This window comes from Sinocyclocheilus grahami, unplaced genomic scaffold (assembly GCF_001515645.1).
Source record: "Sinocyclocheilus grahami isolate Dianchi unplaced genomic scaffold, SAMN03320097.WGS_v1.1 scaffold650.1, whole genome shotgun sequence".
In the NCBI taxonomy this organism is placed as follows: Eukaryota; Metazoa; Chordata; class Actinopteri; order Cypriniformes; family Cyprinidae; genus Sinocyclocheilus; species Sinocyclocheilus grahami.
Genome location: NW_015505829.1, coordinates 43,005 through 58,639, shown reverse-complemented (window position 1 = coordinate 58,639; position 15,635 = coordinate 43,005). Strand labels below are relative to the sequence as shown.

The 15,635-nt window shown below is 37.1% G+C and overlaps 1 protein-coding gene across 2 annotated transcripts in view; it reads right to left on the bottom strand.

The window, feature by feature from the left end:
* sfpq (splicing factor proline/glutamine-rich) overlaps nucleotides 1–8,377 on the bottom strand; it is a 38,114-nt gene extending 29,737 nt beyond the window's left edge. For both annotated transcript variants that reach the window (XR_001605497.1, XM_016242240.1), the window contains exons 1-8: nucleotides 7,679–8,377; nucleotides 7,012–7,200; nucleotides 6,528–6,829; nucleotides 6,330–6,425; nucleotides 5,830–6,026; nucleotides 5,651–5,735; nucleotides 5,456–5,570; nucleotides 5,317–5,365 (exon numbers count right to left, since the gene is read on the bottom strand). Coding sequence is in view for 1 of the 2 variants with exons in the window: in XM_016242240.1 (XP_016097726.1) it covers nucleotides 5,317–5,365; nucleotides 5,456–5,570; nucleotides 5,651–5,735; nucleotides 5,830–6,026; nucleotides 6,330–6,425; nucleotides 6,528–6,829; nucleotides 7,012–7,200; nucleotides 7,679–8,197 (1,552 nt within the window). In the remaining variant the exon portion in view is untranslated. The remainder of the gene's footprint in view (nucleotides 1–5,316; nucleotides 5,366–5,455; nucleotides 5,571–5,650; nucleotides 5,736–5,829; nucleotides 6,027–6,329; nucleotides 6,426–6,527; nucleotides 6,830–7,011; nucleotides 7,201–7,678) is intronic.
* Between the last annotated feature and the right edge of the window lie 7,258 nt (nucleotides 8,378–15,635).

Here is a 15,635-nt window from a genome sequence, read left to right as displayed (position 1 = left end):
GTTGTTTTGTTACTTGCTACCGGGTGTCTGTGAGAACAAAACACGGGCGTAGAAAATACTATAAACAGTAACTGAACTGAAATTCGCACAGTAACTGAAATTTAAAACTGTTAGAAGAAAGGCTCAATAACTGTCGCACAGATATAATACACTACGCATCAATTTCTCTTCCCTTTGTGCTTTGCACTTTTTAATGCAAAGCGCTGCGTGCTGTGACTCCGTGTTGCTTCAAGCGCATCACTCTGCACACCGGATGTGCATATTGTAAGCGATTCGTGCCGCACTGTATTTGTTATCGAATCTATCATATGTTGTTGCCTTATTAAAAAAAGATTCTATACATTTAAAAGAAACGTATTTTAATTTTATACTGCAACCCTCTACATTGCGAGTAAATCACTCGCATGTGTGACAATCTTCACTCTGGGCGACTAAATGATGTCTAATATTAGCCAATGGCTAATAAATTCTCAGATTTTACTCACCAGTGTGTGAGTTGGAGGCTGAGTATATGATTAGCAGAGATATATTTTCACTCACAGAACACTCTGACTGAGCGCTTCAGAGTTTCACTCTCCGTCAAGCGATCTGTGATATTTTTCAGTTCATTTGAATGGATGCGCAGCGCACCTGTGTTTGTGTATTTGGCATAACGTATACTCTAGTGTGAAGGCACACGACTCGCTGTCGCTTTCTCTCACATGCGCAAAGAGCGAGAGTCTTACATAACATGCAGAATTGATGCACTACATGTAAACGATATTCTTTGTTGTATTTTCCTGTAAAAATAACGGAGTTCCTTTGGAATTCTTCAGCTTTTAAGAACTGCCAGGTTTTCCTGTAGTGGGCGGAACTAATGCGCAAACGACAATCACATTGGCTGGTGCTCACCTATTATCGTCCCGGTTTTGATTTCAGCGAATCAGTTTTAATCCAAATGATGCGTGTGCTAAGTGAGTGAACATCAAAGATCACACAACAGAAGTGCGCACTCTCTCTCTCTCCCTACCGTTAAGTAACTTGTGCATTGTTTTGCTTACTTTTTTTACATATCCGACCAAACTACAAGCTTTCCAGTGATGTCTGTGAGAAAGGTATATTCACTCGACAAGCGCGTGCATCTGCGCTGCCGCGCGCTCAATCCACTCAGCGTGCTTTGTTTATCAGCTCGCGCACATCAGCTATACAGGCGTTAATACTGAATGTTTAACATTATATTCATTGCATACATATACTTCGTAGTAGACATCCATAACTCCTTTCTGGTGTCTGTGTTTCTTTGTTTGAATATGGCACTTATCACATGTTGTGTGGTATCGGCGTTTGGTATCGGGGCATTTTAACGAGTACGAGTACAGGAGACCAGTATCGGGCCCGATACTGATCCCAAGTTTAAATGAATGTATTTCTGAAGGGAATTGACGGTCTTTAGAAAAGTTTCGATGGCCTTTCCCCCCCTTACCTTCGTATAATGCATATTAAACTAGTACATAAGTGCAGCGCTGCTTTGTTTACAGCGGTAACCAGGGAAATGCTGCATCGCTGCTGTTCCATAAGTGCCACCTGCTGTCGGAGAATGAATTTTGCATTTTCATTCAGCCTGTCTGCTGTTTTTGTTCTGTGCAGGTATGTTTTAGTATAATTTCACAAAGCTAAAGTCAGACTATTCTGTTTTTGCTTCAAATGTTGAAATGATACAATCCTATTTAAAGCAAAAACTGCTCATGCTACAAGTGTGCTGTATTTTTGTTTGTATTGTGATTAAAATGCAGTGGCTGGCGCTACTTTTTTTTTTTTTTATTAAATATGTTTAGTTGTTATAGCACCAGTTTCATGACCTGGAAAAAAAATATTTATGGCCAGTAAATTTTCTCAAGTCACCAGCTATTGGCAGATGTGGCAAAAAGTTCATTTTAGGCCCTGCTTGCAAGTGAAGAAATTAGGAGAAAAGTATTGTAATTTCTATTGTAATAATTGTAATATTAAAATAATACACCTGTGAAATACTCATTTTCATTTATTGTACGGTGCAATTGCTTTACAATATGGCTATTACTGTCATGGGAATCATATAAAATTATTGTTAGTATTTTTATATTCTAAATAGTTTGGCTTCCAAATTCCCCAGTCTGAGCAGGGATGGGCGATAAATCGAAAATTATCGTGCGATATAAATTCTCGATAAACGATAACAAGAGGTCGATAAATGTTCGATATAGCCTAATGTTTATGAGGCAAAGGCGGAACGAAAAAAAGTCTAATTTAAATTAACGATCAATTAATCGTTAACCTTAATGCTGCAAAATGCGTCTATGCAGCCCGGCATGACAGGATGTGCAAAAGTTACTCAACAACCCCCCCCCCCGCTTTTCTCACCCGATTTAAAGAGGATTTAGTCTGAATAAAATGCTAGTAGAGAGATTGTTTGAGATCATTTTACTTTGTTGGCTGTTTCCTATCCCGACACGGAGACCGCTGAACGTGCCTCTTTAAATGGTTTCGTGGTGCTCGTTGTTGTATTTTAAAACACAATTGCAATGTTTTCAACTGACATTAAAAAAAAAATGATCCCAAACGTAACTGTGGCGCGTGTGGCTGTGCTGTGCAGTCAGTGAACCGTTTCCATCTGCGCTGCTGCAGCAAAACACACTGTTGCTCACATGAAACATTATCATGCGAGTATTATGACAAGCACTTAATTTGATCCTGCAAAATCCTGTTCCGGAAAACATCAGATTTTTAATTTTTGCGTTGCGGTAGGCCTATTTGTTTTTAAAAATCCGGCATTTACAGTGCATTAGACTGTGACAGTGTGTCCTTATGCATAACAGCAGAGTGGACCAGTATACTACGGTCTATTTAAACTGCCCAGTGTAACTTTTTATATGTTTGGTTGACTATTTTATTTTGATAATGAACAGACTGCGATGTAAGTTTGAATTGCTAGAATATGTGGGGTGCGTGCGCGTGAGGTGCCGGCGCGATCTAACAGCTGAAACATTAAAAAAAACTTGTGAACGATGCTCTCAGTTGTGGCATCACCGTTTAGTGACATTGAATGCTCCAGGAAAACGTATAGTCAGTGTCGGTCACAGCACCTTTTAATTGCGGTTTTAAATTCAGTAATAATTTACAAATTATAAGCTCTGCTTATGACAAGTGTGGTATAAAAGCTTTGTTTATTAGAGGAATAATTGGTTAGCTGGAAAATGTTACATCGCAACCATGCTTATGTATGCCGTTTGAGCCCATGTAGTCTAGATTCACACGGCTTTGTTCTGGTTTGCCGGTTGGTCACGAACTTCCACAAATTCAATAATATTTAGGCAGTGTTTCTTTTCCTAAATCCTCACCGTCAAACCCTCTAATTTTGCAGGTTTATTTTATTGTCATTCACTTTTTATCACTGTTTTTGCATCTAGGGGAAATGAAAGATTTCATGGCCATGAATTAAGAATTTGTTCGATTTATTAATCTGTACCCTCATTTTAGTTAAATCAAACTAAAATGGGACAAAATTAATGAAACATGGACAGTGGCCGCAAATTAATAAGTCGTAGGAACGAATTAACAAGTTGTAGGAATGAATAGCCTATCTGTCCTGTGTCCCGCAGCCCTGCAAAGCGCAGAGCCCGATATGAAAGAATTATCTGGTGAAATTACTTAGTTACTACATTTCTATTGCTTTCCATGTTGAAGAACTTTGTGTTGTTTCTATTTAAATTTACTTTTAAAGTTTAAATCACATTAAAAGCTTAATTTGTACATTATGAATGAATGATGATGCATTTATATAGCGTCACCATCACTCGCACATGAGCCGCACGCAGCCCAAAATTAAACGGCTTAATAGACCATCGATAGCTTTAATCGATTGCATCTCTTATCAACAATTAATAGATCGTCGATTAATCATTGACATCCCTAGTGTGAAGCGCTTGAGTTCAGCATTACAGCCAGATGAAACAGCGCTGACAAACAGCAGAAACACTGTGTGCAACGATAGAGTCAGAAGACTTTAAATCAACAAATCACCATCATGTACCATGGAATTACTGTAGTAGCACTTACTGCACCATGTTAATTGTGTAAGAAATGAGTGTCGAATGTTATTATATTATTCATGTAGACATGTATTAAATGTATTGAAAGAGTAATGGAATATAATTACAGTACTTTTTGTGATTAAGCTATAGCGTTTATACTAAATGCATTTAGACTACTGTTTTTAGTAATGGAATATAATTACAGTACTTTTTGTGATTAAGCTATAGCTTTTATACTAAATGCATTTAGACTACTGTTTTACATACAAATACCTAGAAGCCATATTAAATTTTTTCCATGGTATTGAGGTGCTATATTTTAATTGTTATTGTTTTTAATTGTAATTATCTAAATGCATGCTACTATGGAAGACCAATGGCTAAAAAGACCTCAAACAATAAGAATAATTAAATTTCACCAGATAAAAATGAGATTGCTACAATTTTTTTTACAGATATTACTGATTTTGATAATGAACATAAATCTATATCTGCATCCTAACTCAAGCTACTATTAAATGTGTGTTTCTAAGAGACAAAATTGTTATATTATAAATATTATCAGGCAACACAAACCAGTTTCTTGATTTGAAAATATTACTCATTAGATCATGCACAACTAAGAAATTATTTTTTTTCTATTAAGATATTTATTTTGTTACGTAAAATGACTGTAAAAGTGAATTCAGTAACTAAGTATATGTCATGTTCTGATCATAAAGAATAGCTTAAAACCACAATAAACCGTCTGGTTTTTACAACTTTCACATCTGAGCAAAAATCTGCCATTAAACTTGAAAGAAATAAAATTTGACATTTATCATGATAATTATCGATATCGACTGAATCTATAATCGATAATTTTTTTGGCCACATCGCCCAGCCCTAAGTCTGAGTGTAATTTAGACCGAGACACTATATCAAAACCTAAAAAGTTGAGTCCCCTTAATATTTCAAGTAATTTTAAAAGTCAATTTACCAGCTTTTTTCTTTTAGTTTGAACATGGGTTGGAAGTCTTAATTTTAAACTCTTATAAAAATTTACAAAATTCACTTGGGGGGCATGCCCCGGACCCCACTAGAGGGACCGAGGTCCACCCACCACAGTCTCACAAAATCCTGTGGGAAACACTGATGAACTATAAATCAATGATCAGAAGGCATGTAGTAGATTATACAGAGGTTTTTCAGCAAAGTTTTTTCCACAAAAGTATGGAAATACTGAATTTCTAGACACTGAACCACCGAGAAACAATAAGATGGGTCTTACCAGCCAATCCCAGGCCTCCACTAGGATTCCCTCTCATCTCCCTGTCTCTCTGTAAAGAAACGAAAATATAATTTTACTTGAACGGATTTAACCAACATTGTATTTAATTGCTAAAGAGCTTTCTAAATGCATCACTTACATTATCCATAAAGCCACCCATTCTGTAAGACTCCTCACGTTTGCGCCTCATCTGTTCTTCAATTTCTCTCTGCCGCATCATCTCCTCTTCTCTCCTACGGCGTTCTTCTTCTTGCCTGAGGTTGAGAACATCCAATCGGTTAACTACTATTACAGCGAGGGTTTCCAGAACCACAATACATTACATCAAACATACCTGAGCTGCATCTCTTTACGTTTCTGCATCTCCTGACTGTGCAACTCTTCCATGCGACGAAGTTCCTCCTGACGTCTAAGAAGGTCTTTTGAAACAAAACGATCACCCAAATCTATTATTCATCCCAAAATCAAAAAGGCCATAAATAAATACACTAACTCAGCAGACACATCACTCACCCTGTCTGAGCATGTTTGCTTGATGCTCATGATAGGCATCTTCCATCTCTCCTTCCAGCTTCTCACGGGCTTCACAAATGTTTTTCTCCACTTGCTGCCTCTGTTGTTTCTCCATATCATCAAGGGACTTCCATCGCTGGGAGTATTCAAACTCAAAGGTGCCAGGACGGGCAAACCGAGGAGGCTGCTCTCGCTCCCTGAGGTCAAATCAAAGCCGTTAACAATTATGTCTATCGTTATGACCAATAAACCATGAAGAGGTAAAAAATTACTAATTTGAATGAAGAGAGCTGTGCTGAACCTATAAAACTAGGCATGTGGTGAATAACATGTTACAGCAGCCAAATGACCCCACTCAAATACTTGTCACACCACCTTCATTTACATGATAAGTCTGTACATTTTATAACCACCTAATAACAAACTTGATTGCTAATCCCAAGAGACTTTGATTCTAGTCACAGAATGCAAATATATGTGATAAAGCATTTGGAACTTACTTCTGATAACTTGGGTTCTTCTGTGCAAGTTTCTCAGGCAAACCATCCTCATCATCGTACTGCTCTAACAATTCAACCACAATTGGACGAGGAGACCTAGAAAAAAATCAAATGTTTAAGCAAAGCAACATTCTATAAATCTACTCCCAAAATTTGCTCTTCTGCCAAATTGTACAAATTAACAGAATTTCATCTTACGATGTGAGAAGGAACACTCCGTCACTGATCCGATCAAGAGCCTTCCGTGCAGCTGGCTTGGAAGAAAACTCAACAATGCCCTTCCCTGTTGAGCGGCCACGGTCATCTACGATAACTACAGCCCTTTCCACCATTCCAAACTGTGAGAAGGCTTCTTCCAGCAGCTCATTGGACACAAAAGGAGACAAGTTGCGCACAGAAAGTGCAGCAGAATGAGTGGCGAAACGAACTCTAAGTGGCCTGCCTTTCATCGGAATATCATCCAGCTCAGCTTTTGCGAGCTCTGCCAAGGCACGGGATTCCTAAAAACAAATTTAATTAAATTAAATGTAAACGTTAATTTATAAATAAATGTATGTATATATATATATACATACATACATACATACATACATATACATACACACACACACATAGTTTTTAAAAACGAAACTAGTTTATTAACATGGTATTTTACGTAGTATTTTAAAGATCTAAATCTTACCAGTCTGATAAATCCAAAACCTTTGCTTTGATTGATGAAAATCTCACTGGGCTCCCCATACTTTGCAAACAACTTCCTGAATTCAGGTTCAGTGATGTCGTTTGGTAGGTTCCCAATAAACAAACGGCAACGTTGAGTGTATGTTTTCTCCCCGGGCTTGCGCAGCAAAGACAGCGTTGCCTTCAATTCCTAAAATCAGACATTTACAAAACAAATACATAAATCTTAAGGCAAACCTATCGTGCGGCTAATTTAGAGAAATCAATACTAGAGTCGTTCGCAGTTCGAGCGAACTACAACTCTTTGCAACGCACAACTTAAACATTACCTACTTTTATTGAACAACTTGGGCACAAAAAAACACCAAAATGTTAGCAAAATGAGATAAAAACACGTTCTCAACGTTCAAAAAACAAAAACTTATAAACTATCACGTCTCAATGTATTTTTATACCGACAGAGACACCAGGCGGACCAGTATGGAGCTCAACCTTTGTTTAAGCGTCTACAAAATGGCGGATCTGCTTCGTATTCGTAACCCTGTACTACCGAACAAACATGTGTGCTAAAAGTGTTAAGTTTATAAACGCAACTTATTCAAACACTTCACTTTCTTACTAAAAACAACACTACTGCATGTTTTTTTCTAAGTATGAAGTTATTTTACCTGAGAGTGGTCGTCGCTCTTGGTAATCTGTTGTTGTTGCTGTGGCGGTGGTGTCTGCTCCGGGTCTTTCTTCACGGGAACAGGCGGTTTTTGGCCATTTCCCACCCCAACGTTGGGTTGGTTCTTTCTGGGCTGGTTCTGCGGGGACCCGAGGTCCGGGGCCTTCACGTTATTCTGTGGCGGTGGAGATTGTATCTTCGGCTGAGCGGGGCTGGCGGTCTGCGGTGGCGACGGGCCTTTGTTGCTGCTCTGCTGGGCCAGACCAGGGCCTTGCGCCGGAGGTGATTGGATCACTGGCTTGTTCTGATTGGGTTCCTGCGGCTTCTGTGGCGTAGAGGCCTGGTTGGGTTGGTTTCCTTGATTCGGCTTAAACCCGCCACCCATATGGGATCCTCGGTTTTGATAAGGATGCTGGTTTTGATTTCGAAAGTTAGGGTTCCCCATGCCACCGCGCATCCCGACTCCTCCGCGGCCTCGGTGCTGGAATCCTCCACGGTTGCGGGAGCGGTCACGAGACATTTTCACACAAGCAGACTAGGAAAAACCGTTAAAAATATTCCGAGAGTAGTAGATAAAGTGAAATAACGCACTATATTCAAAAACTACAGATGAGCTGGTAACCTGCACTCCCGAGGCTGGCTGTGTAAAATGGCCGCTGGTTGCGTGACTCGAGAAGAGCATAGAAATGGGAGGACTGACGTACTCCCGAGCCTCCGCCCAAAGTCCGCAGGGTTACTAGCGCGCTCTAGTGGCACTCATGTTCTCACGCGATACTTTGTCTCGCTGTCGAAGATGAACTGTGGTGAAACCACAGTGGGTAAAAGCGATTGTTATACTTGAGTGCCAACTGAATGTAATGTTTTCAGACACATAATTGCATGCTATTTACTTAAGAGTGCTTTTTAACCTAATTAAATAGGGCTTAAGTAGCCTACATCTTTATTTATTTAGGCTACATTTTTATTGTCTTTAAAATATTGTCACAGTGTGCTGTCAAATATACTGACAGACATTTTCTAACGAAACTTATATGATAGCCTATGTATTTAAATAATTTGTGATTACACATTTGTAATGAAGTTGCAATTTAGTAGCCTACATTTAAAATATATAAACTTTAAATGTGAGCTCCAATAACACAAAAGTTAAGTCAAGTCAAGACAAGTCTGCTTTATTGTCAATTCTTCCACATGTACAGCACATACACACAGAGAATTGAAATTGCGTTACTCTCAGACCCTTGGTGCATACAGATAACATAAATACAGATAGGTACAGATTAAATACAAAATACAAAATACAACTATACAAATATACAAATAAGGTCAAATGTAAAAAAATATATATATAAAGCACAAGGCATATGGCAGATAGAGTGCAAACCAGTAAAAGTAAACAACAGTGCAGATATAACTGTTGTAACTGTATAAAATAATAATTAAAATTAAATCCTTTACGCTTGCACCTGAGCTCAATTTTGAGTGTCATGGCAAAGGCTGTGAATACTTATGTACATGTGATTTTTTTTTTTTTTTAAATAAATTTGCAAAGATTTCAAACAAACTTCTTTCACGTTGTCATTATGGGGTGTTGTTTGTAGAGTTTTGAGGAAGATAATGAATGTAATCCATTTTGGAATAAGGCTGTAACATAACAAAATGTGGGAAAAGTGAAGCGCTGTGAATACTTTCCGGGTTGCACTGTACATATTTACCTCGCGGTCTATATCTTTCCTGTGGTCTTGCAGGTTCATCTGTATTCTTCTTGCTCTTCTTCTGTTGTTTTTTCTTCTTCTATGTATCACTGTCATCTCTCTGCTCTCTGTTGAAGATCATACATCAAATAAGAAAACAATTTAGTAAATGTCATAATAATGTTTATTGCCTAATTATTATTCAAATGTTGCTTTTCATTGAAAATATCTTCCTGACCCTGTCTTTTAGAATAATTTAGCTGAGTGTTCAATAACTGGCCAGCAGAGGGCATATGTTTGATTAATGGAAGAGGAAGAGGAGAAACCTCCGGTGGTCTCCAGACCCGAGGGTCTGCTTTCTGCAGATGTAGAAGTACCATCAGTGCTGGTATAGGTGCTTGACTCTCCAGGCACGTCTGTGAATAAACCATAATACTGTCTATGAGATATTTGAATGTACACTCTTAAAAATAATTGTTTTAATGATTTCAGGAAGAATGTTGCATCAACTGATTCTTTCTACTGCACTATTTAACAGGTTCTATATAGTGCAAAAATTGGTTCTTCTATGGCATCACTGTGAATACCCCTTTTTAGAACCATTTCCCCTTATGATATAGCCATTTACTTTAAACCAGACAAGAGTGCACATAAACTCTCTAACTGCCGATGGCTTCCATTTCCATGGCTGCAGTCAGCAGATCAAAGTATCTCCTGTCTGCGGATGAGGAAGTATCCTCAGTGCTGGAAGCGGAGCTCTGCTTTCCAGCTACGTCTGTGAGGAGATAACAATACAGTTTTTAAGTGTACACACTAGAAATCTAATGTACACAGGAAAAGATGGATGAGCATTATGTTTGTAATAGCTTTAAAACATTCCTTAACCTCTTATTGCTTCTTTCTCCTGGTTTGCAGCCTGTAGATCAACCTCTGGATCAGAGGATCTGCTGACTGCAGGTGAGGAAGATGCATCAGACATCAGTTTGTGTGTCGGCACTGGTTGTGTGAGTCTCGATGGTAGAGGAGTCATCCGTTTCAGTGGGGGACACACAAGACAGAATCACTGCTAAAATTCTTCGGAAGGCCCGGTGCAGAGATGGAAATTTGCACTTCCGGGAAGCGGAAGAGGAAGAGGAAGAGGCTTTGGCACCATCAGAAGGTATAGTGGCCAAGTCTATACCTCTGCAGAAGATGACAGAAACTCCCCCCACTTCATCTTTTTCTTCTTATCCTTTTTGCCTTTATCCACTGTAGCACAATAAACATCGCTAACCATTTTTAATAAAGAATAATTCAGAATATAAAACCTGAACATTGTCTACACAAACATTGCAACAAAAATGGTGGTTTTCCAATAGGCAATAAGAATTTAGTCATTCTTCCGCTTGATATGTGAATTATACTCAGGGTTTAAATTGGGTTATAAATAAAAGTAAAATAAAACAAAACTGTATTTTATTTTAAATACATTTCACACACACACACACACACACACACACACACACACACACACATATATATATATAAATATAAGCTCAATACCAAATAGCCCCCACATAACAAATCCCATTTTAACCCCTGCTTATACTTAATCCTGATCAGCAAATAACTGAATACTTTTTCTCAACTACATTTCCTGACAGAAAATTTATATTTTTTACTCCTTAAATCTAAGCAATTTTGTTATTGTGGAAGGCTCAGGACTTTTCATCCAATTATTGCACTTGGTCTAAATGCAATGATAGGATGTCCTACTGTCAGTCAACCTGTACTTGCATACCTCCTCTGCTGAGCCAGAGAGTGTTTAGCTGATATGGAAATATGATGAATTCAATCGATATGACGAACTTGCAGAGTTTTATTTTGACAGGTATTCATATAATTCCTAAATTATTCCTATAATGTTGGACCTTTCGCTGAAAGTAGCCTTTTACCTGTTGAGACATGGCTTCACTTTTATAGACCCATAAGTGCTGTGTTTGTGATGTTTGAGTTGAGAGGCCTGATGCGCGAAAGGGGCGTTTGCAAATGTTGTTTGAGAACATGCTTTTAGTAATTGTAGTTCCAAAGCAAGGTGACATTAGCTCTGAATCTGTATGCCAATTCAATGCCAATGCACTTTCATTCATTTTTTTAAAGATATAATGTTGTCTAAAATGATTTCTCTCTACCATGTAGGCTTTCTGCTATCTTCAGGAAAAGATGAAACAGGTTTATTTTTTAGCATTTGAAATATTTGATGCATCCCAAATTCCCAATAATGCACATTACTCATTTAGGATGCAAGATTAGAAGAATTAAATCACAGCAGCTACACTGGATGGAAAAGGTGTCTGGGACTAATATAGTGAAAAGAGTATTAATTAGGGGTTGAAATGTTTGAACCATGCCTAATTCATACAGAAACATATGTGGATATACCACCTACTTGTGTCAGATACAGTGATTTAGTACAGTGCAGCCCCATTCTGTTGTCTGGTTACCTATCAGCCTGAACCATACTTTAGTTTAGTACATTTAAGGCATTTAGATCTTCTTACATGGGCATTTATAAAGGAGACACTTGATTTTATTCACAATTGCATTGGTGTAATCCAGGGCTGGTTAGTCTTGTTTTTTACACATACGAGTTAATGCTATTCTGTTCATTCTCAAAATTTAATGTAAAGACGCAATGCCATGAAAACACTTACTCAAGCTTGAATTAAACTTCTTTTGTTTTATGGCTATAGAACAGTCAGCTGCTTGCTGGGTTGGTGGTTCATTTATTGGTGGTGCATGAACCTTCTGCTTTGACTTTTCTTTACACTAGAGGTCAGTATCAGCCCTCGTAAGAACTTTGATTTTTCTCTTGCCTGTACTTTTCAGTGAGGATCTATTTATTACATAATTGTTGGATTTTTTACATTTCACACTCTTAAAAACAAAGTTTTTTATTGATATATATGGCTCCAAGAACCTTTAACAATCATGGAACCTTTCCAATGCACAAAATGTTCTTTATAGTGGAAAATGTTCTTTAGATTATTAAAATGTTTTTTACACTAAGAAAAAAAAAATATTTTAAGAACTATCACTAAAAGGTTCTTTGGAGAAGCACAGGAGAGTTTTTCATTTCATCACTTCATTTCATCAATGCTTTAACAGTGCAACATGTTTTAAATGTGCAATTATCCAATGCACAAAATGTTCTTTATAGTGGAAAATGTTCTTTAGATTATTAAAATGTTTTTTACACTAAGAAAAAAAAAAATATTTTAAGAACTATCACTAAAAGGTTCTTTGGAGAAGCACAGGAGAGTTTTTCATTTCATCACTTCATTTCATCAATGCTTTAACAGTGCAACATGTTTTAAATGTGCAATTGATTAAATACTGAAAAGACAAGATCATATAAAGCATGGGGTGATCTTATCCTTCTTTCTCCTTTTCTTTTTGTATGCAGTATTTTTATGCAGTACCTTTTATGGATCACAGCATTTATGTTTGTCGTTTCATTTAATGAGATACCTTAAAAATCTTATGAAATGAAGGCAGCTGTTGTTGAACCTTGCCATTTGAAATGACAAGAATGTGCTCTTGGTTGTTACTAATGAGTTGTGCTTGAAACATTTGATTGCTTCTGACACATTTGAGAAAATCAAACAAATATGATTACTGCCATTAGTAACTAATACAGGAATAAATATATGTTAAACACATACATCAATTAGTGTGTTTTGAACAAATTGTTTCTGTTCAGTGCACTCTGAGTTAATTCCCAGGATGATGAGAACACATTCATTTGTTGGTGCTTCAGAGCAAATCCACTCAATTTAAAAGAGGGTTTCAGCATCTTTAAAGTCTCAGCACTGTCAATTTAAATGATTTTTCGTTAATTACTTCAGCATGACAAGCGAAAATTTAGTTTAGCTCATTATTATGTGTTGCGTTTGTCTCGACAGTCAACTCTTCAAATGAAAGTTTGTTGGCTTGAAGCTAAACATGCCCTGAATCTTTTCAACTTTAGGTTTTTGACTCTAAACTGTTACTCTGCTCTAAACTGAAGTTTGTGGCATCTAGTTACTGACCCTCAATGTGAGATTGTCTGTTTCAATTTGATTGTACTCTCACTGTGCTCAGTACACTCTGTTGTACTTGTCCCGAGTACTACCAATACATTTCAAGAAGATTCCTAATATACACGGTCTGCTTTTCAGATACTCTTAAAGTAGATACTCTACTCTTCTGTAGCACTTACATTTCAAGGACTCTCCAGTACATTATACCAAACAATACTGAACACTAACAATTCAATTTCAAGTACCTTTCCTGGCCTTAAACACTGGCTTGCACTCAGTTTCATCTGGATCACTTCCATTAACTGCATTCATATTATAGACTGGGTACACTCCTAGGCAGAAGTTGTTACATTAAAAACAAGATTTTGTCCAGAATATTAATGTAAAAATGAACACACATTCAGATCGATTGCAAACAGATATTCCCATTCTTTGAATGATCAGAAGGGGTGCATGGGGTGAAGGTCATAGTCATAGAGATAATGGATCAGGAATTAAAAGTTGAGTTATGTTTATCAGCCACTTGATGGCTCTAGTGTTGCACCACTGAGGAGAGATTTAGGGCCAGATATATTGAATCAAAAATTTAAATTATGCCACTTCAAAGGAGACACTAAATGAACGTAGCATGTAAAATACCCAAGAGAAATACACTTTATCTTACCGTTTCATAGCCATCAAAATAACTGGATGTATTCAGTCTCTTATATTATTACATGATTGTGTGATGATGTGGTTATTTTCTTACCATATGTTCTCATGTTATTTGACACCTTTCTTTGGTTACTATGTGTTAAAGTATTGTCATAGTCTTGCATTTGTGCTTGATGATGGTGGCTTGTATGGCATAAAATAAATGTCTGAAAGATCAGGCAATATTTTGAAGATTGTATTTATCAGACTATTATCTGGCTATTACTGCTAGACACAAAAACCTCTACATATAACACTGAACAACAGAGAATAAGTGTCCCATATAGTACATACATACAAAGAACAACAGTGACCTGTGTGTTGTATTTATCTGGAAAAACGCAAATATGTTTCTATTGCAGTTCTGTTTGTAAAATGTCAGATTTCAACTGTAAATCTGCTGTCATTTTCACAAATATATATATCTGATTCAGTCTCTGTGTCCATTCTGTCAGAGTAGGTTCGTGCATCTTCATCCAATTCACAGTGATTATCTGCCATTAATAATATATGTAATACAAATAGTTTGGATTTATTTAACTGATCTGGGGGGAAACCATCAAGCAGAAAAAATACTGGGTGCATTGGTATGTCACATCCTAAAATTCTACTTATTTCCCTTTTAACCCCCTGCCAATACACTTGTATTTTAGGACATTCCCAAAATATATGAGCATAATCCCCCACCTTTCCACAATCTCTCCAGCATTGAGATAATTGTAAGGGGCTATCAAATTTGGCCACCACCAATGGAACTCTGAAGAATCTAATTTTCAGCTTCCATTCAAATTCCTTCCATATTTGACTGCTAATACCCTTATGACAGCTGGCACATATATTTGTCCACATCTCATTCTCTATTAGTATTTAACTCTAATTCCCAATTTCTTTTGGTATGAAATGAGTCATCAGATTTGTCTTGCATTAGTTTTCTGTATATATGGGCTATATGATTTTTAGTAGGTAAGCCATGTTCAATAATATTAATAAAATATTTTTCAACATTTGTTGGAGATCTTTTTATTATGCTCCATTGTTTATGATTTGTGATATAGTGTCGTAGTTGTAAATATATATATAAAAAAATCATTAGATCTCAATGTAAACCTATCAGATAATCGTGAAAAAGATTGTATGGTCTCCCCATCAAAAAGTTGATTTATTATCTTTAAACCATTCTCTTCCCATCTACTAAAGACACTATCCGATATTGAAGGAATAAAATCTGAGTTATCTTTAATGGGTATTGCATGTGATAAGGCTAATGCTCCTCTAAACTTTTTTTGTACTGTGCACCAAATTTTGACAGTATGCTATATCCATATATTTGTTGTCTTCACTCTCTTTGGTGCTTGTAAATCCATGAATGGCAAAGAAACTCCAGGAAGTGAATTATGTTCAATACTGACCAATTCTGCCTCCTTATCAACACCAAGCCAAGCAGTGATAGCCCTAAACTGTTCAAGTGCACTCTGAGTGCACCCCCCCCCCCCCCCCTTCTTTATTTATT